General features: G+C 42.4%; 1 protein-coding gene across 7 annotated transcripts in view; it reads right to left on the bottom strand.

Moving 5' to 3' along the window:
• The window catches only part of LOC109567081 (ATP-binding cassette sub-family C member 4-like), a 166,198-nt gene that overhangs the window by 113,950 nt on the left and 25,654 nt on the right, over nt 1-26,594 (bottom strand). For all 7 annotated transcript variants that reach the window (XR_011569622.1, XM_070799882.1, XM_070799885.1 and 4 more), the window contains exons 5-13: nt 24,310-24,399; nt 23,096-23,259; nt 21,839-21,964; nt 20,194-20,443; nt 14,354-14,455; nt 12,014-12,103; nt 10,287-10,478; nt 4,316-4,410; nt 4,006-4,092 (exon numbers count right to left, since the gene is read on the bottom strand). Coding sequence is in view for 6 of the 7 variants with exons in the window: in XM_070799882.1 (XP_070655983.1) it covers nt 4,006-4,092; nt 4,316-4,410; nt 10,287-10,478; nt 12,014-12,103; nt 14,354-14,455; nt 20,194-20,443; nt 21,839-21,964; nt 23,096-23,259; nt 24,310-24,399 (1,196 nt within the window). In the remaining variant the exon portion in view is untranslated. The remainder of the gene's footprint in view (nt 1-4,005; nt 4,093-4,315; nt 4,411-10,286; nt 10,479-12,013; nt 12,104-14,353; nt 14,456-20,193; nt 20,444-21,838; nt 21,965-23,095; nt 23,260-24,309; nt 24,400-26,594) is intronic.

The raw sequence follows: 26,594 nt of genomic DNA, 5'->3' as shown, positions 1-26,594 counted from the left end.
GTAAGTCAGCTATATTTCAATAAAATTTTTTCAAAAAAAAAAAATAGGACAGAGACACAGGTTGCATGTAAACAGAGGAAAGAACATGAGAGGACACAGCGAGATGGATGCAGTCAGAAGCCAAGGAGAGAGGTCTCAGGAGAAACCACACCTGCCCGTATCTTAAACCTGTAGCCTCAAGAACTGTGAGAAATTTAATTTCTATTCTTTAAGCACCCCCATCTGTGACAATTTTGCTATGGACTGAAAGTTTTTGTCCTCAAAAATCATACATTGAGACCTAATCCCCACAGTGTTGGTATTAGGAGGTGGGGCCATTGGGAGTTGATCAGGTCATGAGGGTGAAGCCTGCATGAAAGGGATTAGTGTCCTTATAAAAGGGACCAACACAGCTCTCTCACCCCTTCCCCACATAAGGACACAAAAATCCGGCCCTCACCAGACACTGAATCTGCCAGCACATTCACTTTGGACTTCCCCAGCCTCCAGAACCATGAGAGACAAATTTGTGCTATTTATAAGCCATCCAGGCTCTGGTCTCCTGTGAGAGCAACTTGAATGGACACAACCCTAGAAACTAACACAGGATGTAACAGAGAGAATTTTCAAACAGCTTCTCTCTGTTGAACACTCCGCCTCCTCCAGGTGAGGACGTGCCTGCTGTTCTCCTCATAGCCCTGCTTCCTCCTCCCTCCACACCTGTGCTTCTACTCAGCAAAGGACTGGGTCCTCTTTTCAGCCTCCACACACCCGCCCAGCCTGCAGGCTCCAGGGTACTTCCCACCCAACCCCGGGCAGTGGGAGCTTTCCAACTTCAGTGAAAGCCTCTAGATGCCACTTCCAATTTCATTTAGCACTTCCTATCCTGTATCAAGACCTCTAAACTTTGACCCTGCTGATCTTTTCCCACACATCTGTCTTAACAAGCTCCACGTTGAGACAGGTTCCTCAGAGGCAGTAATGAGAGCTGAACATCATCAGTGTAGTTCATTTCAGTCACTCAGTCATGTCCGACTCTTTGCGACCCCATGGACTGCAGCACGTCAGGCCACTCTATCCATCACCAACTCCTGGAGTTTACTCAAATTCATGTCCATTGAGTCAGTGATGCCATCCAATCATCTCATCCTCTGTCATCCCCTTCTCCCACCTTCAATCTTTCCCAGCATCAGGGTCTTTTCAAATGAGTCAGCTCTTTGCATCAGGTGGCCAAAGTATTGAAGTTTCAGCTTCAGCATCAGTCCTTCCAATGAATATTCAGGACTGATTTCCTTTAGGATGGACTGGTTGGATCTCCTTGCAGTCCAAGGGACTCTCAAGAGTTTTCTCCAACACCACAGTTCAAAAGCATCAATTCTTCAGTACTCAGTTTTCTTTATAGTCCAACTCTCACATCCATACATGACTACTGGAAAAATCATAGCCTTGACTGGATGGACCTTTGTTGGCAAAGTAATGTCTCTGCTTTTTAATATACTGTCTAGGTTGGTTAAAACTTTTCTTCCAAGGAGTAAGTGTCTTTAAATTTCATGACCGCAGTCACCATGTACAGTGATTTAGGAGGCCAAAATAAATAAATAAATACAGTTTATCACTGTAAGTTTATCACTGTTTCCACTATTTCCCCATCTATTTGCCATGAAGTGGTAGGACCAGATGCCATGATCTTAGTTTTCTGAATGTTGAGCTTTAAGCCAACTTTTTCACTCTCCTCTCTCACTTTCATCAAGAGACCCTTTAGTTCTTCTTCACTTTCTGCCATAAGGGTGGTATCATCTGCATATATGAAGTCCCAGCAATCTTGATTCCACCTTGTGCTTCATCCAGCCCAGCGTTTCTCATGATGTACTCTACATATAAGTTAAATAAGCAGGGTGACAATATACAGCCTTGATGTACTCCTTTTCCTATTTGGAACCCGTCTGTTGTTCCATGTTCAGTTATAACTATTGCTTCCTGACCTGCATACAGATTTTTCAAGAGGCATGTCAGGTGGTCTGGTATTCCCATCTCTTTAAGAATTTTCCACAGTTTGTGGTGATCCACACAGTCAAAGGCTTTGGCATAGTTAATAAAGATGAAATAGGTGTTTTTCTGGAACTTTCTTGCTTTTTTTGATGATCCAGTGGATGTTGACAACTTGATCTCTGGTTCCTCTGTCTTTTCTAAAATCAGCTTAAACATCCTGAAGTTCATGGTTCATACACTGTTGAAGTCTGGCTTGGAGAATTTTGAGCATTACTTTACTAGCATGTGAGATGAGTTGTAGTTTGAGCATTCTTTGACACTGCTTTTCTCTGGGATTAGAATGAAAACTCACCTTTTCCAGTCCTGTGGCCACTGCTGAGTTTTCCAAATTTGCTGGCATATTGAGTGCAGCACTTTCACAGCATCATCTTTTAGGATTTGAAGTAGCTCAACTGGAATCCCATCACCTCCACTAGCTTTGTTGTTCCACTAGCTTCCTAAGGCCCACTTGACTTCACATTCCAGAATGTCTGGCTCTAGGTGAGTGATCAGACCATCCTAGTCTCCCTTATTCTGCCCAGTGTGGGTCCTTCTCCTCTCCTAGCTCACCATCCTCCTTGTAAACTAAGAGGTTTTGTGCAGTGACATCTGTAAGGGCATTGATCTCAGTGCACACAGCAGGGTGTTAATAAGTGCAGCTGGAAGGGATTGTTGCCTCTAACAAGGTGAACAACAGCAAGATAACTAACCATGGGGGAGATGTGGAGGCTGTTTTAGGAAAAAAACAAATTTGTGAGGCTTTCAAAAAGGTCAGTCTAGAAAATCCCATGGACAGAGGAGCCTGGTAGGCTGCAGTCCATGAGGTCGCTAGAGTCAGACACGACTGAGCGACTTCACTTTGACTCTTCACTTTCATGCACTGGAGAAGGAAATGGCAACCCACTCCAGTGTTCTTGCTTGGAGAATCCCAGGGACAGGAAGCCTGGTGGGCTGCTGTCTATGGGGTCGCACAGAGTCGGACACAACTAAAGCAACGCAGCAGCAGCAGCAGCAGCAGACTCAGTAAGAGGCCTCAGACAGTGTGTGTTAGGACACATTATCATAGAAAAGCATCAGAGTTGTTCTACTTTAGTCACTGTGTAGCTAACCAAGAGCCACTTACAAGTTATAAATTCCAGAATCAGGAATGCGACTCAAGACTTAAGCCAGATTATAGTGACCCTACATGTAACTCTAAGTATTAATTCCACTAAGTATCTGTGAAGCAATGTGAAATGACTGAAATTGTACTCAGATGTGGAATAAATGAGTCTTAAACTCTAGACTTTATGGGTTTCCCTGGTAACTCAGATGGTAAAGAAACTGCCTGCGATGCAAGAGACCAAGGTTTGATCCCTGGGTCGGGAAGATCCCCTGGAGAAAGGAATGTCAACCTATTCCAGTACTCTTGCCTGGAGAATTCCATGGACAGAGGAGCCTGGTAGGCTACAGTCTATGGGATTGCAAAGAATTGGAAATGACTGAGCAACTAACACACATACACAGACTTAAAGACTTTATTTGGAAACTGATAGAATAACAAGCATAAACCAATAAGGCCTTTCCATGGAAGCCCTATGACAGCACCAAAAACTTCACTTCTAATGTGTCTTAAACAAATGATGGAGGAAAAGAGCTGGCAGCCAAGTAACAGGTTATGGAGTCTCACTCTCTGATTTAAAAACCCTACATTGTCTTTCTTATTCCTGAGGTCTGGATCCATCCACAGTGCCTGGATCCATCAACTGCAAGTAGCAGGGGAAATCTACCATCAATCCCTCACTCCCTCAAGCACTGACCCCACTGTCCTCCACTCACTGGAAACACCTGCTGTATTTTCCTGTCCTGACTTCATCATGATGCAAGATTTCTCTAGGATCGATCTTCTGTGGAGGGAAGGGATGGGAGAGAGGGTCACCAGGGCAGAGCAAGCTGCGTCTCCTGAAGCACAAAGGGTTCCTGGGAAGCAGAGATGATAGAAAACAGGAGCAAACTCACTGTTCGAACAAGTGCCTGCTGACTCCTGCATCCACTGCGCTGAGCAGATCGTCCAGGAGGTAGATGTCTGCATCCTGATACATGGCTCTAGAAAATGTAGAGAGAGGTCAGGAGAAGACACTTCACACTCCCTGGGTCTCAGCCCTGAATCACAACAATGTGAAACAACTCCATGTTCATTCCAAGAGTCCATGGGAAAAGCCAAGTCCCTGCTTCACACAGGCCCACCCGGTGAGTGGGGCCTGCGTGCCCACATCCACTAGGAGCCATGGAGGAGGAGGGGCAGGATGGCAACTGAAACCCCATTTACCTTGCAAGGCATATCCGAGCTTTCTGCCCTTCACTCAGCTGTGTTCTTCCATCTCCTATCTTAATTATTTCTTCATCCCCCAGAACCCGTAAATCCTATACAGAGATAGGAAAGGGAAAAGAGAAAAATATATAAAATGTGTTCCACTACCATCTTACACTCCTAGCATTAGTTCCTCATACAAGTGTTTGATCAACGTGAATGTATGTTCAGCTGCTAAGTCATGTTTGTCTCTTTGCAATCCCATGGACTGAAGCCCATCAGGCTCCTCTGTTCATGGGATTCTCCAGGCAAGAATACTGGAGTGGGTTGCCATTGCCTCCTGCAGGAGATCTTCTCTACCCAGGGATTGAATCCGTGTCTCCTGCATCAGCAGGTGGATTCTTTACCATGAGCCATCCGGGAAGCCACAGCAATGGGTAAATGTCAGATTTACTAAACTGTAAATTTGAACATTAAAAAAAAAAAAAAAACTCTCAGTGTTTTTTAATTTGTTTTCATTCTGTAGTTTTTGACAGCATCTATGCATTTGACCATTTTAACAGATATTTATTGAGGATCTTCTGTATATGAATTGATTGTAACTTGCTATTGGTGACTGATCTCTATTTTCTCATCAAGCCAACAGTGGAACCCCATTCACAGTGTGAATCATAATGTGCAAAGCACATGACCACAGTAGAAGAGACTCCATCGTAACCCTCCCTGACTGCCACAAAGACACATAGACACACAGGTTCTCTGCTCACTCAAAGCTTAATGGAGGTGCATTGGATAAAAGGCAGCAATTACTCTGTTGTTATAATTTATAATTACTTCACCTTCTTTCTTTCTTGAGCTCAGAAATTAATACCATCTCTTGCCTTTGGTTGCCATTAAAAAAATGAGCTGTGTTAAGTTCTCAGCCTCACACACACACAGAATTACTTGGCCTCTCTTTCATTGTTGACAGTTCTTGCAAACTGTTCTGCTTAGTTTTTATGCTTTGATTTGATGTTGTTGAAATGGTTTTCTTCTTAAAATAGCACAATGATGTAACAGCAATCTTAACCACATTCTAGAAAAGGCACTTACATCCTCTCTTTCCAGGACATAAGATACTATCTCTGAGTCTGTTACTAATACTTTGGGTGTGTTGTTGACTCTGCAAATTATTTAAGAACAAGCCACCAATGGGAAAACCATATTGGAGGATTTGAAATAAAACCAAGTCAAGCTTATTTCTCAGCCACCATTTTCTAATCAGATTAAAGGGAAAAAGCCTGAGCTGAGCATATACTACAGTTCCTTTCACTAACAGGAAGGTGTTCTTATTCATGTTTGTTATCTTTTAACCAATTCTCACTGAATAGAAGGCACCCAACCTAGAGGTAAACTAGGAAATGGCACTGCTGGTTTGGTGCCATCCATCCCGAAGCACATCAAGGGCTCTTCAGCAATGGTGGAGACAACACTAGAAACACCATGGAGCAGACTGCTGAAATGGTTAATGTGGGCTGGACATGAGGCCCTGGCAGAGGAGGGCTGGATCCCAGAGTCAAGCAGCAGGAGGCCTGCCTTCCTTCACAGCTTTTCTTCCATGTGGAATTGCCCCTCCTCTCACAGCCTGGCAATATCCTGCCCATCATCCTTCTAGGCTCAGCCCACACATGCTCTCCCATGGAACCATCCTGGACTCATCGCTTCCTGCTGGGTTCCTAAGGCTCTGTTTACATCTCTTATGAAGGACCCGTCTTATTATGCTCCATAATTTGTTCACATGCCCATGGCTTCTCTCAGCTCCTGGCAGGTAAGATCTGTGCTGGACCCTGACGCTGATTATCTCTAAACCTCACAACAAGCTGCACAGCAAGCACTGGCCCCATTTCACAGGTGATGAAACTGAAACCAAGTGGGGTTACATCACTGGTCTGAGGACCATCAGCTGTTAAACAGAAGAGATGGAATCTGAACCAAGCTCATCTCAGTTCAGAGCATTCTGCCCTTTCACATCATGCTGGCCAGATAGTGAAAGAAGAGTATATTTGAAATGAAGATAATATTAAAGTAACTCAAGACTTGAAGGCCTCTATACCTATTCATGTAAGTATCAATAAACTTATTATCCATTGATTGTCAAGGCAATCTGAAAAAAATGACCAAGTAAGTGATCTATGTGGAAAAATATTAAACTAGAATTTATCAATTTGATACCTTTAAATATGTGTTTACTAAACATTTTCAAAAGCCTTAAAGATAACATGTAGACAAATGTTACATACTATATTACTTATAATATGGTAATAGAATATTGTCATTTTACATTTATATAATGTCCTATGTGTAGAGCACCTATAAAAGTATAGAAATATTAATTCAAACAATGGAAGCTAAATACTCAGATACCTTCTTTCTTACTATCACATTTTATGAACATAATTTTACCAGAAACTGGCTGAGCTTATAAATAAGAATTAACTTATTTTCAAAATCATTTTAATAGTACTTACAGAGTACTTGCTATGTCCCTAGCAATCAGCTGCTTTAAAACCATGACCACATTTCATCCTTAAAACAACCTCATGAGGTTGATGGTCTTATTATCTCCATTTTACAGTTGAAGTAACAGGCTTGTAAAGATCAATCAGCCAAAACCAAACACCTGGTCAATAGAGCCACTGGGACTCCATTCCTGAGCCTTCTGACTCCTGGACCTTGGAGTTGACATCATCAGCCTGAATCAACACTGCCAGTGTGATTAGTTCGTGTCTCCCTGTTTTGTTACAGAAAAGCTTTCAGCTCAATGAACTTAAACAATTACTTCAATCAGATCTAGTGTAATACATCTAGTTGTTACTAATATATGTTATATAAAAATGTTGCTTTTAGAAAGATGGTGACAACGATCCTACATGCAGGGCAGCAGAGGAGACACATGTAAAGAACAGACTTTTGGACTCAGTGGGAGAAGGCGCAGGTGGGATGATTTCAGAGAATAGCATGAAAACATGTATATTACCATATGTAAAATAGATGACCAGTGCAAGTTTGATGTATGAAGCAGGGCACCCAGAGGGATAGGGTGGGTAGAGAGGTGGGAGGGGGGGTTCAAGATGGGGGAACACATGTATACCCATGGTCAATTCATGTTGATGTATGGCAAAACCATCACAATATTGTAATTATCCTCCAATTTTAAAAATAAATTAATTAAAATATTTGTTGCTTTTTTATGGTTTTTCCTTCAGGATTTGGGGGAGGTGGCAGTAGGGAGAATAGTAAGGAGAAATCTTTATTATATTTATATGGATGGCTGGGTGGATGGAGAGAAAAAAGAATAGTAACAATAACTACCACTTACTGAAACCCTGGTTTGTTTACATTTCACAGGTATTTTCTGTAGCCTTTACAGTAATCCCACCCCTCCCCCATTTAATAAGAAAGGAAACCGAGACAAACACCTGGAGTCACTACCCAGGACTGTTCTCTCCAAAGGCCAAGCCTTTTCTGCCATACATGCTGTCTCTGTGTCTACAGGTCAGACTAACTCCAGGACGCCACTATTTCCTGTGATTGTCTTATGTCCATCCACTGATATCTGGAATCCAAAAGGAGATAAGCAGAGGCTCTCTTAACTTACTAAGTAGTTCCCAGGTGTCATAAAGACCATGCTGACCTCTTGCTAATCAGAGTCATAGATGACATTTCAGAGCAACAACAAAACCTCCTGGAAACCCTCTGATGCAATGTCCTCATTTTGCTACAGAAACATCAGAGGTCCAGGCAGGTAACAGGACATGTCCAGAGTGACAGCAGGCAAGTGATGAAGCTGGGGCCAGAACTCTCCTCTCTGCTACTTCTCCACGCTGGGCCTCCCTTCCTGCCAAGGAAGGAATGGACCCCAACTCCATGTCCAAAGTACACAGTCCATGTTTATAAACATCACATCATGTTCAGAAGAAGCGCTGTGCAGCTCAGTCCTGCAGAGCCCCTTTCCACAGAGTCTATGTTGCACACAAGCCTAGGGTGGGTGAAGCCCCAGGACACTGTCCATGTTATTGGTCCAGTCACCCCATGAGGCTCCAGCAAAGTATCTGCCCCCCGGATCTGATCTTGAGCTGTAAAGGTAGAGATGAGGTGTCTCATCACTCCAGACCTCAGTTTTACTAACTATAAAATGAGGATAAGAACATCAAAGACACTCATAAAGAATGAATAACTCATAAATCTAATTTTTGTGTGTGCATGTGCACATGGACTGAATAAATGGTAGCTACTGTTCTCATTTGCTTTCCCTTCTTTTCTTACATGGTATCTACACCATTTAACAAAAATCTATCTCATTCCTGCTAATTTGACATCATTTCCACAAACATACAATCACCCATGAACAATAACTCAGAAGAAACAAGCCCATTAAACAAGCAATTCTGTTTGTCCACATCATTGTAAAATACTGCTCACCTGATACAGGGCTTCCCAGGTGGTGCTAGTGGTAAAGAACCCACCTGTCAATGCAGGAGACCTAAGAGATGTGGGTTTAATCCCTGGGTTGGGAAGGTCCCCTGGAGAAGGGCAGGGCAACCCACTCCAGCATTCTTGCCAGTAGAATTCAATGCACAGATGAGCCTGGTGGGCTATAGTCCATGGGGCCGCAGAGCTGACTGAAGTGACTTGGCACACACACGTGCGCGCCTGATACAACCTATGATGCTCAAGCCATTGTTCCAGGAGAATTACTATTTCCTCACAAAGCAACTTTGGAGCCTTGAAAATCTGTCTCTGTCTTTTCCTCTCAGTACAAAAGAACAGTCAGATGTCCAGACTGCACTGAACAGACCCCAGGGGAAGACCTTTAATGTTATTATTCACTAACTTTTACAACCTGAAAGAGTAACATAGTATTTAACATTATTTACCCTTTTTCTTTTCTTTTTGCCAAACTGTACTCTCCTATCAGTTTAGTTATTAGTTACTCACTAATCTTATTTACATCCCAAGGTATAGGTAAACCTTTCATCTTACCATTTTCTGTGAAATTCAATTCTGTTTCTGAAAATAATATCCTTCAGTGAAATGACGCAGTATTAAAATGTGTGTGTGTGTGTGTGTAAGATTATTTTTATCTTTTATTTTACTTTATTTTTGTTCTTTTGTTGTTTTTTTTAATATAAATTTATTTATTTTAATTGGAGGCTAATTACTTTACAATATTGTATTGGCTTTGCCATACATCAACATGAATCTGCCATGGGTTAGTATTCTGGTTTCCTTAAAAAATAAATTACAAGTCAAAAAGGAAGTGGAGAAACTCATAGACTGAAAGGGACCAAGGAGGCATTAACTAAGTGCAGAGAGCAGACCTTACGTGGATTCCAACAATGGTGCAGGAGATTTCTCAGTGAGATGATTAACAACATGTAAACACAGACTAGCAGGTGGGTGATATTAACGAATTTGAGGTATTTTTCAGGTGAAATAGTGATTCTTTCCCCCAAAGCTTTCCTATCTTTTAGAGAAAACTAATGAAATGTTTACAGATGAATTAATTTGAGGTCTAGGATTTGCTCCACAATACTCTGGGGTGGGAGTGGGGCTGGCAGAGGGCAGGGGTAGAGATGCAGCAAGACTGGCCACCAGTTGAATCTGGCTGAAGCTGAGGGTGGTAATGAGGGTTCATTATACCATGCTCTCTATTTTTGTAAATTTTTGTAACTTTCCATTAAAAACAGTTGAAAGTGAATGAAACTTCACAGAATGAAACAATCCACCCTGCAGATAATGTATTTTGAGAGGGTCATTATCCCATAAGCATTAAAACGGCAGCATATGTAAATATGTCTGCATTATTTACCAAGAAGACCTGCTTAAATATTAAGCAATATTGAAAAATCAATTTTTTATAAAGAACTTTTAACAAAACTTGTAGATTAAAATCAACACTATCATCATTGGAAATTCAAGTATATGCAACTCAGAAGTCATTACTCACCTCTTCCAAAGCACAAGCTTTTATTACTTCTTCATATCGGTCTTCTTCATATTTCTTCCCAAATAAAATGTTACTCCTCACAGTTCCTGGAAACACCCAGGGCTGCTGAGAAACATATGCGATCCTCCCATGCACGCTGATCTTCCCCTGGCATGGGGGCAGCTCCCCCAGCAGAGCATGTAACAGTGAGGACTGAAACAGAAGGGAACCCACACATGTGAACAGGGTGCACTCAGGACGGAACACAACCCACAGCACAGCTGACCCCATCCTGGTGCTTGATACAGCATAAACACTTTCATTTAGAACAGGATAAAGTACAGCCCTTGCAGTTGACACAAAAAAAATTGAAAATAACACTAATGGTCAATGAAAATAATGACTGACAAGGAATATATTAATAGTATAAACAATCTACTCTGCCCGAATATCTGCCAAATGAAATTCTACTCAGCAAAGAATAATTATGAATGTTTAACATCTGTCTCTAGCAGAGCCTGGCAAAATGTATATTTTCTGTATATGATGTTTAGTGCATCCTGCATCTGGTATCCTTTACTTAACAAACACTTGTTTAAAAACTATGTGTGAAGAATATATCCAAAGATGATTAACTGAAAGAACTGTGAAGTGAGTTGTGTCTGCAGAGCAAAGTCCATCATAGAGGAAATCAGCACCCTTTCATATACACATCCCACATTTTAAAAAATAATTTTATTTATTTATTTTTAGTTCTTTTTTTTTATTTATTTTTTTACAATGTTGTGTTAGTTTCTGCCATACCACAATTCTAATTTTATTTATTTTTGCTTGCGCTTGGTCTTCATTGCAGTGCATGGATTTTCCTGTTGAGGAGCACAGGCTCTAATGCACAGGCTTCAGCAGTTGCAGCCCATGGGCTCAGTAGTTGCAGCTCCCAGGCTCTGGAGCACAGGCCCAACAGTCATGGTGCACAGGCTTAGTTGCTCCACATATGGGATCTTCCTGGACCAAGGACCGAACCTGTGTCTCCTGCATTGGCAGGTGGATTCTTTTACCACTGAGCCACCAGGGAAGCCCACATCCCACATTAAATTTCTGTATTTTGTTGTTTCAGACCAAGCACACGTGCACCTTTCCTTTCAATCCTCAACATCACACAGATGTGGTGTGTCCATGCTGTCAGAGCTCTCATCACACTGGGCTAAAATAACCTGCCTGCATATCTGTCTCACTCCAGAACCTGGTTGCCTCTGAAAGGCAGAGAGTCAGAGTCTTGCTCACATCTGTACCTTTAGCTCCAGCACGTGGAGAACATTCACTACACGTGCACTGACAGGATCAAGTCAAGTCACAGGAGGAAATGCTCAAAGCTTCCGGGAAGAGCCTTTACTACCTACAGACTTCTTGGAAAGGCCACTAAGATGAAAAAAAGTCCCCATTGTCTCTGTCTATCCTGAGCAGTTGTCACTTAAATAATTTCCTTCACTGAGATATCCAAATTCCCCACAAGCAGTTCCTAACTTGGCAAAGTGAAGCAAAAAGAAAAAGACAGTGTACATTTATCCAGATTTATTTGGCCATGGAACATTCTTGTAAAATGAATGTTCCGTGGAACACACCTAGAGGAACACTGTTCTAGACACATTCGATTCAAACTGAGTCACACTCAGCTCTGGGTTCCACTCTGAGGATTTAACAGGAGCTGCAGTGTTGCATTAAAGCTGACAAAAGGCATCACAACTTACCTTTCCTGCGCCCACAGGTCCGACCACAGCTAACAGTTCACCGGGCCTGACAGAAAAGGAAAGGCCTTGTAGGGTTGGAGTCTCTGATGCCTACAAATTAAAGTTCATGAAAATGTACCCATTTCAATAAAGTAACACAAATTGTTTTACAAAGTGGAAAAGAGCAATAATAAACATAATTGATATGCAAAATATAACCCACATTTTTCTCTTTCCTATTTTAAGACACTGAGTCCTGGAGAGTCTTCATCTAATCTTATCTCTTTGGGGATTTGAGGCAGCTTTAGCTGACTTTAAAAAGGTTCCTTCTTTTACTAGATTCCCATATGGACAGAGGAATGTTTCATCTCCTACACCACTGGGCTCATTTCACATGCTAGCAAAGTAATGCTCAAAGTTCTTCAAGCTAGGCTTCATCAGTACATGAACTGAGAACTTCCAGATATACAAGCTACAATTAGAAAAGGCAGAGGAACCAGAGATCGAATTGCTGGCACCTGTTGGATCACAGAAAAAGCAAGATAATTCCAGAAAAACAACTACTTTTGTTTCACTGACTAAAGCCTTTGACTGTGTGGATCACAACAAACTGTAGAAAATTCTTAAAGAGATGGGAAGACCAGACCACGTTACCTGATACCTGAGAAACCTGTATGTACGTCAAGAAGCAATAGCTAGAACTGGACATGTAACAATGTACTGGTTCAAAATCAGGAAAGGAGTATGTCAAAGCTGTATGCAGTCACCCTGCTTATTTAACTTTTTTTTTTAATTTAATTTAATTTTATTTTTTAACTTTACAATATTGTATTGGTTTTGCCATATATCAAAATGAATCCGTCACAGATATACATGTGTTCCCCATCCTGAACCCTCCTCCCATGATGCAAAATACCCAGCTAGATAAATCACAAAATGGAATCTAGAATTCTGACATAATATCAACAATCTCAAACATGCAGATGATACCACTCTAATGGCAGAAAGTGAAGAGGAACTAAAGAGCCTCTTGATGAAGGCTGAAAGAGGAGAGTGAAAAAGGTGGCTTAAAACTCAACTTTCGAAAATCTAAAATCATGTCATCTGGTCCCATCACTTCATGGCAAATAGAAAGGGAGAAAGTGGAAACAGTGGCAGATTTTATTTTCTTGTGCTCCAAAATCACTTCAGACAGCGATTGCAGCCATGAAATTTAAAGATGCTTGCTCCTTGGAAGAATAGCTATGACAAAACTATACTGTGTATTAAAAAGCAGAGATATTACTTTGCCTATAAAGGTCCACATAGTCAAAGCTATGGTTTTTCCAGTAGTCATATATGGATGTGAGAGTTGGACCATTAAGAAGACTGAATGCTAAAGAATTGATGCTTTTGAACTGTGGTGTTGGAGAAGAGTCTTGAGAGACCCTTGGATAGCAAGGAGATCAAACAAATAAATCCTAAAAGAAATCAATCTTGCATAGTCATTGGAAGGACTGATACTGAAGCTGAAGCTCCAATACTTTAGCCATCTGATGCGAAGAGCCAACTCATTGGAAAAGACCCTGATGCTGGGAAAGATTGAAAGCAGGAGAAGAGGATGACAGAGGATGAGATGGTTGGATGGCATCACCGACTGGATGAACATGACTTTGACCAAGTTCAGGAAATGGTGGAAGGACAGGGAAGTCTGGCGTGCTGCAGTCCATAGAGTCACAAAGAGTTGGACATGACTGAGCAACTGAACAAAAACAACAGAAATACTGGGGTGGGTATCCATCCCCATGGACAGAAGGGCCTGGTGGGCTACAGTCCATGGGGTCACAAAGACTCAGACACAACTGAAGCGACTGACACTTCACAATTAAGCCCAAAATATTAGATCTGGGTTTTCAAGAAAAGATGTATTTGTGCTCTATGTCTTTTGTTTAAGGTGATCCTATTGTATAGCACAGGAAATTATATTTTTGTAATTATTTTTATAACTTAATATAAAATTTATAACAATTTTATAATTGTTTTATACTTATTTTATAATTATATTTATATAGTCTATAATAAAACAATGAAAAATGAAAATTAAAAGAATAATTTACATACTTTAAGTTCAACATGTGCTAATACACTGAAAGCTCTCTTGAAAATGAAAAAAAGAGCAACATATCAAATGCCTCAGGCTGATTTTACACTTCATCTCCATTGATTGCAAACCTTATTCCTATTCTGAGAATTTTTATAACATATTCTCAGTAAATGAGAAAGTCACATTTTACAGTATGTGTAAAATCTCAAAATTTTCTAATAAATCTATGTCACAGTTGTCTTTTAGCAGGCACAATTTTGGAAAGCAAAGTGTCTTACCTTTTCCCAAGAAGCTGAAAAAGCTTGCACATCCACGATTGTTTTACCACCCGATGGCAGCTGAGGGTAGCACTGTGATACCTCATCAAGTAACAGAAAGTTCTACAGAAAAAAGGCAAAACACAGATTTTTTTTTACTTCAAAAACAAAGCACAAACAAAACAATTGCTTCCCTGGAATTTGCAATAAAAAGTTTGATACCTATCATTTATACCTACCTATCATTTTACAACTGTATTTTATTAGGTCTTGGTTCATAGAAGAAATATTAAATAGTATATAGTATGTAACATACTATTATTATAGTATATATACATCTAAATACATAATACATGATAGCATATATATAATATTGCATATACATACATATATATCGCATGTCTGCATGTGCATGTATAGGTTCATGTATAAAACAAATGGTTCCTAGCCATGAGGCTTCTTTGTACTTTCTTAACAAGTGCACTGGTTCCTCTCTGAGAAGAAAATATGGATTTAAACTCCAATACATTTAGAAGCTGGACATTTTTATTGCTTTACTTGTGTTAGCAACAATAAACAGGTGAGCTGGTAGGAAATTATTTCATAAATATTAACTGAATCCCACCATGTGCCAAGCACCATGTGACACTGTTAGGAACACAGACAGGAAGGCCCTTCCCAGGCCGTCAGGAATCAGGTGGCAGAAGACAGGCTGGGAACACAAGACCAATGACAGAGACTCTGAGTGCAAACCCTGTACTCAACGCTTTTCTCCTCGTGTGTGTCAAATCTATATCACTGCTTGTCATCATTCTAAAAAGAAAACACTCTTAAGTTTCTATGCCTTAAAAAATATTTCACAAGCATCTTTTCACAAATGCTGTCTCTTGTCCTTACTTGGTGCCCCCCTCCTCCGCAGCAGGAATGGCCACAGCTACCACTTGTTATCTTCTACACCACTTGGCAGTCAATCGATGCAAAGTAGCTGAATAAGACAAGGTCTTATAAACTGCTACAAAGCTGACAAACACATACAAGAAAACTCCCTCTTGCCTTGCAAATGCTAGACATAATTCAATGAGAAAAGCTAGAGGGGTAGAGATACTGAACACACAACTTAGACCATTCCCACTCCCCAAGGTCCCAGAACTGTGAACATGGGGCAGAAATGGCTGGCTGTCCTCAAAATCTGCTCTCATTCTTCTGAGGTAACAGACCCTGGATTTTAGGTGCACTTGGCAGCTAAAGTGCCCTCTGCTTCTAGACTCCCAAGCAGATAGAAGCAGCCATGCAACCAAATCCAGGTCAGTGGAGAGTGACAGCAACCAGGACCTTCCTCCACTCAAAGGCCTGGACCTTGGGGGCTGCCAGCTGGGTCGAGGTCACATGTGATGAGATAACAAGAGAGAAAGAGTCTGGGTCTCTAACACCACGGAGATGGACTGGTTGGATCTCCTTGCAGTCCAAGGGACTCTCAAGAGTCTTCTCCAACACCACAGTTCAAAAGCATCAATTCTTAAGTGCTCAGCTTTCTTCATAGTCCAACTCTCACATTCATACATGACTATTGGAAAAACCCATAGATTTGACTAGACAGACCTTTGCTGGTAAAGTAATGTCTCTGCTTTTTAATGGTTGCTGTAAATGTAATCAATTAAAGTGAGATCACAGTGGAGTAGGGTGAGCCCTGAATCCAGTAAGACTGGAGTCCTCATGAGAAATGTAGAGACAGATTTACACACAGAAAACAGCTTCCCTGATGGAGAGAAAGGCTGGAGTGATGGCAGTTACAAGCCAAGGAATGCCAAGTTTGGCCTTCAACCACTCAAAGCTAACAGAGGCAATAAAGGGTGCTCCCTTATCGGATTCAGAGGGATCCTGACCCTGCTGACACCTTGATTTTAGACTTCTGTCCTTCAGGACTGTGAAACAACACATTCCTGTGGTTTTAGGCCACGTGGTCTGTGGTACTTCATATCCGCAGCCCCAGGAAACCCATACAGAGCCTCACAAGGATTCTTGGATGAGAGAAAAACAAATGACCCCTGTAAGCAGCTTTACCATGGGTAACTCTGGGACCCACAGGCAAACCAAATTCTAACCCATATGGGGAAAAACTGAAACAAGCATGTGAGGATGTTTGAGAAAGAAAACAACACATAAACAATAATCTACTACCTTAAACACCTTGACATCCCATCTATCATGCCTCAGAGTCATAAATGTGATTGCAACCTTCTACTTAAAATGAATAACTGGTCAAAGGCAGTTTAGTTCAGTTGCTCAGTCATGTTCGACTCTTTGCGACCCCATGAACCGCAGCACACCAGGCCTCCCTGTCCATCACCGACTCCCGGAGTCCACCCAAACCCATGTCCATTGTGTCAGTGATGCCATCCAACCATCTCATCCTCTGTCATCCCCTTCTCCTCCTGCCCTCAATCATTCCCAGCATTAGGGTCTTTTCAAATGAGTCAGTGCTCTGCATTAGGTGGCCAAAGTATTGGAGTTTCAGCTTCAACATCGAACTGGTCAAAACTGAATGTGAAAAACGTTCTGCAGGAAAAGAAAGATGTGATCCGTGCATTTCTCTCAAAGCCAAGCTGGTGGGAGATGTGATTCATTCATGCCCTCCTCCTCTCATCCAGGCTCACTGAGAACCTAGCACCGGGCATGGTGACTCCTACCCTCCCCGAGCCTGAGTTCAAAAGGAGGCAGGATGGACAGATGGTGGTCTGAGGACACGTTGGCAGGCTTTCAACCACCACAGCCTGAGTTCTCTCTCCACACCATCTCCTACATTGTCAGCCAGGTACCAGCTCTCATCTGTTCTAAAACAGTTCATCTCTCTCCCAATTCTCTTTTCCCCTTGAAACAACATAGTTTAGAATCTCACTCACCATTAGTCATCTCAATAATACAGCTTTTATTTTTCTGATTCCTTCTGCAACATCACTGACCTTACCCCAAGACAACTCCCTCCTGATCTTACAGCCTCTCTGAGAGTGTCCACAAGCTTAACACCCCCCAGTGACCCAAAGCACCTAAGTCCACACTCCACTGGTGGCCTCTGCCTGGACACCCTGAGTTCTAACTCCACCCATCCTTCCAGCCCTTCTTAAATACTAGCCATATTGAAATTAGCTCAGCACATACCCAGCTGGCACTGCCCTTCCTACTTCTGAATCACCAGAAGGATAGTAAGTCACGTACAGAGGAGACACTACATCATTTGTGCACTTTTACTGTCCCAACTCCAACTAAGACCGAGCCCTGCACAGTCAGCCCATTGAGGGCATCAGCTAAAAGAAGGAACAGACTGCACGGCTGTTCAAACCATCCAACCACTGACTGCATGGCTACAGCCTTACACAGTCTAAGCTGACAGAGCAACAAGCAAAAGGTGATGAGACAGGCTGGGACCCAGGACCCTTTATGGGAGCGTTTGCACCTGAACAAACATTTCTTTGAGCAACAAACTACAAAGAAACCATAAGGGACTAAATATAACTGCACACATACAAAGGCAATTTCAAACAGTAAGACATAAAAACACCACAAGCCAACTGCCATTTCTGAGCTGCTGGGAGCAAAGCAGGGAACTGCATATGATTTTGACACACGGCACCTACAAGATGGTGGGCAGACCACACAAGTCATCCCTGCGGCTCAAACGACCAAGCCTCCCCTACCCTCACCCCACTTAAGGAACCAGTCGGCCCATCTCAAAGAATCAACGGGGCATCAGTTTCTTGTTTTCATATTTTGTGCTGTAGCACAAGCCTCAGAAAGCCTTGTCTGAATTTATCGTCTGGCCTATTATCAATTTCTATTGATTAAAAAGACCAAGGGCCCTGGAGAGTAATGTATATGTTATATATTCAGTCTGCTGCTGCTGCTAAGTCACTTCAGCCATGGTCTGACTCTGTGTGACCCCATAGATGGCAGCCCACCAGGCTCCCCCGTCCCTGGGATTCTCCAGGCAAGAACACTGGAGTGGGTTGCCATTTCCTTCTCCAGTGCATGAAAGTGAAAAGTGAAAGTGAAGTCGCTCAGTAGTGTCTGACTCTTCTCGACCACATGGACTGCAGCCTACCAGGCTCCTCCATCCATGGAATTTTCTAGGCAAGAGTACTGGAGTGGGGTGCCATCGCCTTCTCCAATATTCAGTCTAGACAGAATCAAATACAGTTTCAACTTGAGCATGTAACCAATATTGAGTGTGTGTATATTAGAATAGAAATCCTTCACTTTCAAAGAAAAAAGAAAGAAAAGGAAAATTATGCCCTAAGTGAATTCAATTTATTGAGCATTTGTCCACAAATAATAGTCCTGAGGGGAACAGATGTCAGTCTTCCAAGAGTTAAAATGAGACCCCATTCTATACATGATCAGCTCCTAAAAGCATCAGAAGTGCTGGCTGGATTTTTTTCCAGGACTCAGTCTGATGAAAGAGCTGAAATTAAATGGCCATTAGCCAGGAAGTGCAGACCCAGAACAGGTTATGCAGTAAAGTATAAAAGTCAGAACTGCAGCCACAAAGACTGACTTCCCAGTGGCTGGTAATGGAAAACCTAAAGCTGCTTTGTGAACAATATAACCTCAGAGGCACATTTGACTGGATGCAAAAATCATTGAAGACTTTTAGTGCTTTGAAGTTGAGATCTTTTGCAATTCTATTGGAGTCATTCAGTGCCAAGACTATGGGTCCCCCTTCCTCTCTTCAATAAAAATAGAGCCTTCTTGGGCTTTTGAGGTCATAATAAATCATTCATTTTCACAGAGCCCATTTAATCTTCATTTTAAACAGAAATACTTGAGCACCTACTGTGTGCAAGGCCCTAGTCTTCATGATAAAAATTATTTACCCCTGACTAGAGACAGTTTTCAGAGAAGGCAATGGCACCCCATTCTAATACTCTTGCCTGGAAAATTCCATGGACGGAGGAACCTGGTGGGCTGCCGTCCATGGGGTCGCTAAGAGTCGGACACGACTTCACTTTCACTTTTCACTTTCATGCATTGGAGAAGGAAATGGCAACTCACTCCAGTGTTCTTGCCTGGAGAATCCCAGAGACGGGGGAGCCTGGTGGGCTGCCGTCCATGGGGTTGCCAAGAGTTGGACATGACTGAAGTGACTTAGCAGCAGCATCAGAGAGAGTTTATAAAAGAGACAGGAGGTATGGTGGGAATCACAGGTTTGAAAGGAAGGGGGCAGCTAGAGACAGGCTTAGACACTAAGCAAAATAAGGACAGGAACAAAAATGCAGAGATCAGACATCAGCAGGAAAACATCTATGGAGCAAAGAATCTAGTTTTAAACACAGAGAACTAAGTGAAGCTGAGGCCACTCTTCCTGCCCTGGGAATAGGACTTCTCAGCAAGTTCCTCCCCTCCCGGCCCAGAGAGGAATCCTGTTCACCCTGGTACTGTGCACAGTTGCTGCCTAGTCATTCCAGGTAGCACAGGAAATGCAATCTGTTTGTGTCTCCTGCTTTCAGACATTTTAATTGTCCAGCAGTCATCCCAGAGACGGGGGAGCCTGGTGGGCTGCCGTCTATGGGGTCGCACAGAGTCGGACACCACTGAAGCGACTTAGCAGCAGCAGCAGCAGCCATCACTGAACATCAGGAGCCTGTGAGGCTTTATTTATGCTACTGTCCATAAAGGAGCATGGGTCTTATGATACTTTTAACACACTTTACCTAAGAAAAGAGGGAAATACATACATTTTGGAAAGACTGCCAACTTGGCACTGAAAGAGTTAAATCTCACCTAACTGGCACACAATGACACCACATAAAAAGAGGCATTTTAGGTAAAATCCACCTATAACTTTAAAAAGTTATTTTTCACTAAACCTTGATTCTTCGGATGCTGACGACGGCCTCTGACACCTTCTCGATGGCCATGGGGAAGTAGAGGGTGCTCGAGAACCGCAGAGCCTCAAACAGCGTCACCACCACAAACACTTGGCTGGCTGTGATCAGGTTGTCAAGGAGCTCATTGGCGATAAAGGTAACAAAAATCATGATTTTGCTCACAGCAAAAAATGATGTCAAATTCATGGCCCTAAGGTAGGAACTTCTCAGAATCTTGGAAATTTCCTTCCTATAAAAGAGAATAGGATATAGGTTTTATAAGAAGCATCAATATACAAGACATGGATTCAGTGCCACGTGTGAGTGGCCCCTTTCTAGGGAGTGGACACACAGATAAAGATAAACCATCCCTCACCTCACTACACAGTGCACACTTGGGGTTCCCCAACACCAGTATCACACACTGCATCACCACTTCAATCTTTCAAGTGAAAAGAGGCTTAATGTCACACTTTCAAACATTCTGCATCAGTCAGACTGGGTTTGAACATTCATTCAACAAACATTCATAATCACAAGTCCTGGGCCAGGCTCCTCACAGAAAGACACAACCTGTCCCCTCCAGGGGCTCATGAATGTGTTGGAGAAGAGAATTAGCAACCAAAACACTTGGGAGACAATGGACAGAGACCGTCAGCACAGCCCCCAAGGGAGCCCAGAGCAGAGGTGTGCAACTCTGAGCAGTAGAGTCAGGGCAAGTCATACACACATGTGGACCCTGAGAAGATGAACTGGAGTCAATCAGGCTTGGTGGAGGCCAGAATAGAAGGAAGAAGGAAGTGTATTCCCAGCAGATGGAGGGGCCCCCACAAAGGTGCAAAGTTAGAGGTGACAAGGTAGAGTCAGAGAAATGCTCATCAGATATTTAAATGAAAGATGGAGAAACATCCTACAAACATGAAGCAAAACAAAAGGAACAGTATTTTCATAGCTCCATTTGAAATTAATAATAGGGATTCATGAGCTTTCCTGGTGGTAAAGAATCTGCCTGCAATGCAGGAGACATGAGTTCAATCCCTGTGTCGGGCAGATCCCCTGGAGGAGGAAATGGCAACTCACTCTAGTATTCCTGCCTGGGAAATTCCAAGGACAGAGGAGCCTGGTGGGCTACAGTACATGGGGTTACAAAGAGTTGGACACGAACAAGCAACTACGCATGACAATGACAAAGAACAGTGATTCATATAGTTTGGCTCAATACAAGTACACCCAGTCTCTATAATCTCCCTGTTTGTACTCCATCAACATAAGTTACAATTTTAGTTTGCATGTCATTGTCTCAAATGCTAAATATCTTAAAAGCATTGCTCATTAGGATTTGAGGTATTAAGAACTACTTAGAATTTCATTTCTATACAGGTAAGAAGCATATATATTTTTTCCTTTGAGACGATAGTAAATGGAAGAGTAGGTTAAATGATGTCTCCACTATTCTACAGAACCCTCCTGCAACATGTAGAGGATGCAGTGAATAGTAAGTATTTAAGCTCACCTTAATGTGAAGGTGAACTTAAAAATGTATTTGGTAAGACATCGAAAGCATTTAGTAGACTAGGAAATAAACCATGAAAGTATGGAGTAAGATATATATGTATATATATATACATATATATCTCACACTTACCTTCTCAATCTGGTAATAAGGTTTATGAATGACTGTTCCCAAACATTCATTTTTACTGTTCTGATGCCAGTTATGACTTCACTCATGGTCCTGATCCTGTCGTCTGTGAGAGCTGCGGTCCTACTCCTGAGGGGACAGACGTGAGACAAGCCTCAGTGACCACAGCCCAACTTCCCTCAGCAGCAGCAGCAGGAGTGGGCACGGAGGCGGGGCTAGGAATCAAAAGATTCTCTACAGCCCTTTTGCACTTAGAACACAGGCAGGTCCTACTCAAAGTACAAATGGAGAAAAGGGTTTCAGTTAGGAAGTCAAACACTCAGCCCATTTCAAGAAGTAACTTGGAGAATGTGCAGCATCGGTTAAGGAAAACCTGAAATGAGTCAGATACAAACCACCTGTTCAAAGAGGTCACAGTCAGGTAGGGAAGGCAGAAAAGCACCCAAATCTACCAGGAAGACATGGTTGTGCTGTAATAAAACAGGAATAAAGTTCTGGGGAGCAGAAAAGATGGTGCTGTTAATTCCAGCAGGAAAGGAGAACAAGAAGAGCTTCACAGACCTGGTAGCACTGGAACAGGGCCTTGGAGGATAGGGAACCTCTCTCCATATCAATGGCAGGAAAGGGAATTCCAAATAGAGCAAGACACCAAGCATAGAACGGAACACAGACAACGTTGACACACAAGGCTCAATGAGCTTCAAATAGCTCATCTCCATCACCTGACAACCACCCACTTCCAACCCTCTGGCTTCAGGTCTAACTCAGCAGCAGAAGGCTCTTCACCACCAGCCACTTTTCTATCACATGTGCTGCTGTGAATGTGGGGCTTCATAAAGACACAATGAAGATCAGCCTGGGCCTTGGGGTGCTTATAACTTATTGGAAACATGAACAGAATACCTGAAAAGGTTCCAACAGGAGCATAACAAAAATATATGTGGTGAGAAAAGGGTCTACAAGATTATTACTATTTAAAAAGATTTAAATAACTTGGACATGGGTAAATTCTGCTGAAGAACACTCTACTTATTTAGATATGGTGCCAAGAGGACCCAGTGAATGCCTTCACTGTTCCTGTTTCAGGATCAGCCTTCAGTTTAAGGCTGGAGCCTTCACTGGCTAAGCCTGAAGGGTCTACAACCTACACAAAGAAGAGACCAGAAAAGGCATTTGTCTTGTTTTCAACAAAAGCATCAAGCAGACTGTGGATGTTACCAATTACATAGTGTCCATTTTTAAAAGAAGTGTTTCTCTTACCGGAGTGATGAAAATGACATCCCAAAGCAGCTTTGCAAAAGCAGAAGAATAATGAGAACCGCCATCCCAGCAAGACACGACATTCCTATTTCCATCCAGAGCAGGGCGGTCACTGCGATAACCTGCAGTGGCCCCACCCACAGATAGTGCAAGAACACAGTTACCTTAAAAGAGAGAGACAAAGCCTTCTTAGGACTGCATACAATACAACAAGTGAGGACACAGTGTAGAAACAATCTGCTCTGAAGGAACAGACAGGAACCTAAACAGCAATGACCTCACTGGGTTTTAAACATGCTGAAGCAGAAATTCAAGTGTCCACCCCAGACGATGCCATTCAGGGGCAGCACAGGGCTGGCTTCAGGGATGTCCTGGGAGAATCAGAACAGCAGCACTGAAGGAAGATGTCGATTTTGTCCACAACACAGATGAGCTCAGGGCTTCCCCAAATGCTCTCTGTCCTAGAATTTAGACCCCATCTCCTCTGGGGAACCATGGCATCCCAGGAAAACCTATATTATGGTACCTACCACTTTCTCCAATAATTACTTGTGTATTTAGCTCCCTGATAGGCTGTGGCTTCTATAGGGCAAAAACTAAGCTTGGCTCATCTCTGAAAGTGAGCAGGGGCCTCACTTCATGTTTGATGAATGAATACTTGAAAGAGAAGTATCTAGTGCAACACAGATCTGACCAACAGCTACAAGGCCCTGGGTAATGTGATCTATGCATAAGGTCAGTGGAAAAAAGACTGTGGAGGGGATAGTAGAGAGGAGGTTGTATCTTGCTGGGGACCACACATTTGGCATTATTCTTCGCAGGTTCCCTATGCAGCAGGCACTGATCAGGGTGCAGGGGAAAGAACAATCCCTCCCACCAGACCTTCATCATCCAGAGGAGGAGGAAGACAGTTCAGCAACAGCCACACCACGTGCCAAGAAGGGCCGCTCCAGGAGGACCCCTAGGGACACTACCAAACCTGAGCAAGAACACTGCTGCCTATTTATTATTAGAAAAACAAAACTCCCATTTACAGAACAATACATATAATTACATCACAGTTGCACACAGAGAAATAAAAGTTGGATAAATAAAACCTTTGTCTTACATCCTCAGTGGAATCCTGGCCGACAAACCCTGGCACTTCGCATCCAATAAGCTGAACCCAGTGAGAAGGATGGGAAATGGAAGAGGATCCCTCAGGGACAGCTCACCTGGTCAAACCTGTTCACATCGTTGGACAGCAGGTTGACTATCTGGCCTGTGGTGGTCTTCCCCATGGCCGAGCTACTCAGGCAAAGTGTCTGAAATGAGACAGGGAGACAGAAAACTGGATTCCTAAGGTGATACCAAGTCATCTTAGAACATAACACAATGGAGCATGTGTTCCAGGGGTCTTGAGTGGTGTCAGCAGGAGCAGGATGACCCCTGACAGCAGGATTCTAGGGACCCTTGTTCAGCCTCTAACTCCTGAGTGTGGCAGCAGCCCCTCCAGCAAGGACGGCAAAGGCAGGAGCAGGAGGTAGAAGCAAAATCCCCACCCTATTTCATTGAACTTGGACCTGTCTGAAGGGTAAAGGGTGTAGGTTTACACTTAAGAGACAACTAAGTAATTTTGAGCCAAATTAGATGAGAGCAGAGAGGCTAATTTAAGGAAGGAAATTTGGAGACTTGGACTACAAATCTGGACTCAATCATTAATTCTGTGGGTGACAATATTTAAACACTTCAGGCTTAGATTGTTCATCCTGAAATGAGCAAGTATAATATTCAAAACACTTGCTGTGAGGAAACTGTGTTCTTAACACCAGTCTGCTGACCTACAAAAACCACAACCCGTGTTACATAATCCCTTTATTTAGTAAGAAAAATGCCCTAGAGATCTGAGGAAACTGAAGACACACCAGGAGCTGCTTCAACAGACCACCAACTGGAGCCACTGATCCAAACACAATTTTACACTTTATAAAAATGCTTTGTTTACTCTTCAAGTTAGAGAAAACCAATGATCAAGTGAGAATGTAAAATGATATAACCACAATGGAAGAGAATACGGAAGTTACTCAAAAATTAAACAAATTATCATACAATACAGAAATTATAGTACTAATGATATACTCAAGAAAAGCTAAAAACGCAAACTTGAACAGACAATTTAACTCATATTCAGAGCATCTATGTTCACAATAGCTAAAAGGTGGAAACAACTGTCCATTGACAGATGAGAGAATACACAGAATGTTGTATAGACCTATAATGTAATATTATTCTGTCTTAAAAAGGAATTAAATTCTGACACCTGCTATAACACGGATGAACCTTGCAGATATTATGCTACAGGACATAAGCCACACACACACACAATGACAAACACTGTATGATTCCACTTAACAGAGGCACCTACAATAGTCAAATTCACAGAGAGAAGAAGAACGGTGCTGGGTAAGGGGACAGGGGTTGGGGAGTTAGTGTTTAATGGGTGCAGAGGTTCTGTTTGGGAAAAACAAAAAGTTTCAGAGATGAATTATGGTGATGGCCACCAACAATGTGAATGTACCTAATGTCACTAAATGCTGCATTGAAAAGGAGTGAAAATAGGACACTTTATGCAGTGTATATTTCCCCACAATAATAAAAAAAAAAAGATCAATGATCAAAAGCCAAAAGTAACTTTACCAAATTTGTGACAATGTATTAATAAATAAATGGTAAGTCATTTTTACTTATGGAACCTCCCATAGGATCATTCAAAATTCAGCTGAAAAGAGCATGAAAACGCTGAATGGGCCATGTTAGGAGTGGCAGATGTGCAGCCTTAGAGATCCCCTGGAGACCTGCCCCAGCCTGGAATCCATGGTGTAGACAAACTACAGCTACGAGCTTAGCAGCCACTCCATTTCTAACACTCGACCTGGTTTCTTCCCAGGACCAGGGATCAGGAGGTGGGGCCCAAGATGAACCACAAATGTTCAGAGGGGACTTTCAGAGCTGCTCTGTCGCACCAGTTTTTGGGTCCTAAGGAATCAGTCCACCTGTAACCTGAAAAGGAGTGTCTTGTTTCTACAACAGCAGGACTCTAGATGCAAGGCTGTGAACAAGGAAATCTGTCTTTCCCATGTTTCTGGAATTTCAGATTATGTCAATGGTGTAATCCCCACAATTTCTGACTTCATATAGGAACCATCTTTTGGGTATAATTAAGGCAGCAAATGAACATCTCGGGAGATGGTTACATTCACATAAGCCAACGTGCCAGGTCAGATCACGTTTCCAAAAGGCAAGATTTCAAAGTGTTAGAGGGGAGAGGAAGAAAAACAAGTGGACAATGGCTCACCTATGCAGCAAAGAGTGAGCTTTGACTAAACCATCACCTCACACCTAACTTAAAGCTTTCACAATGCAGTTCTGGTAAAATTTCATATTTATTATGAGAGTTATGGAGAAGGAAATGGCAACCCACTCTAGTATTCTTGCCTGGAGAAATCCATGGACAGAGGAG

The sequence above is a fragment of the Bos indicus genome, chromosome 12, assembly GCF_029378745.1.
Source record: "Bos indicus isolate NIAB-ARS_2022 breed Sahiwal x Tharparkar chromosome 12, NIAB-ARS_B.indTharparkar_mat_pri_1.0, whole genome shotgun sequence".
Taxonomy (NCBI): domain Eukaryota; kingdom Metazoa; phylum Chordata; class Mammalia; order Artiodactyla; family Bovidae; genus Bos; species Bos indicus.
This window is presented reverse-complemented; position numbering and strand designations above follow the sequence as displayed.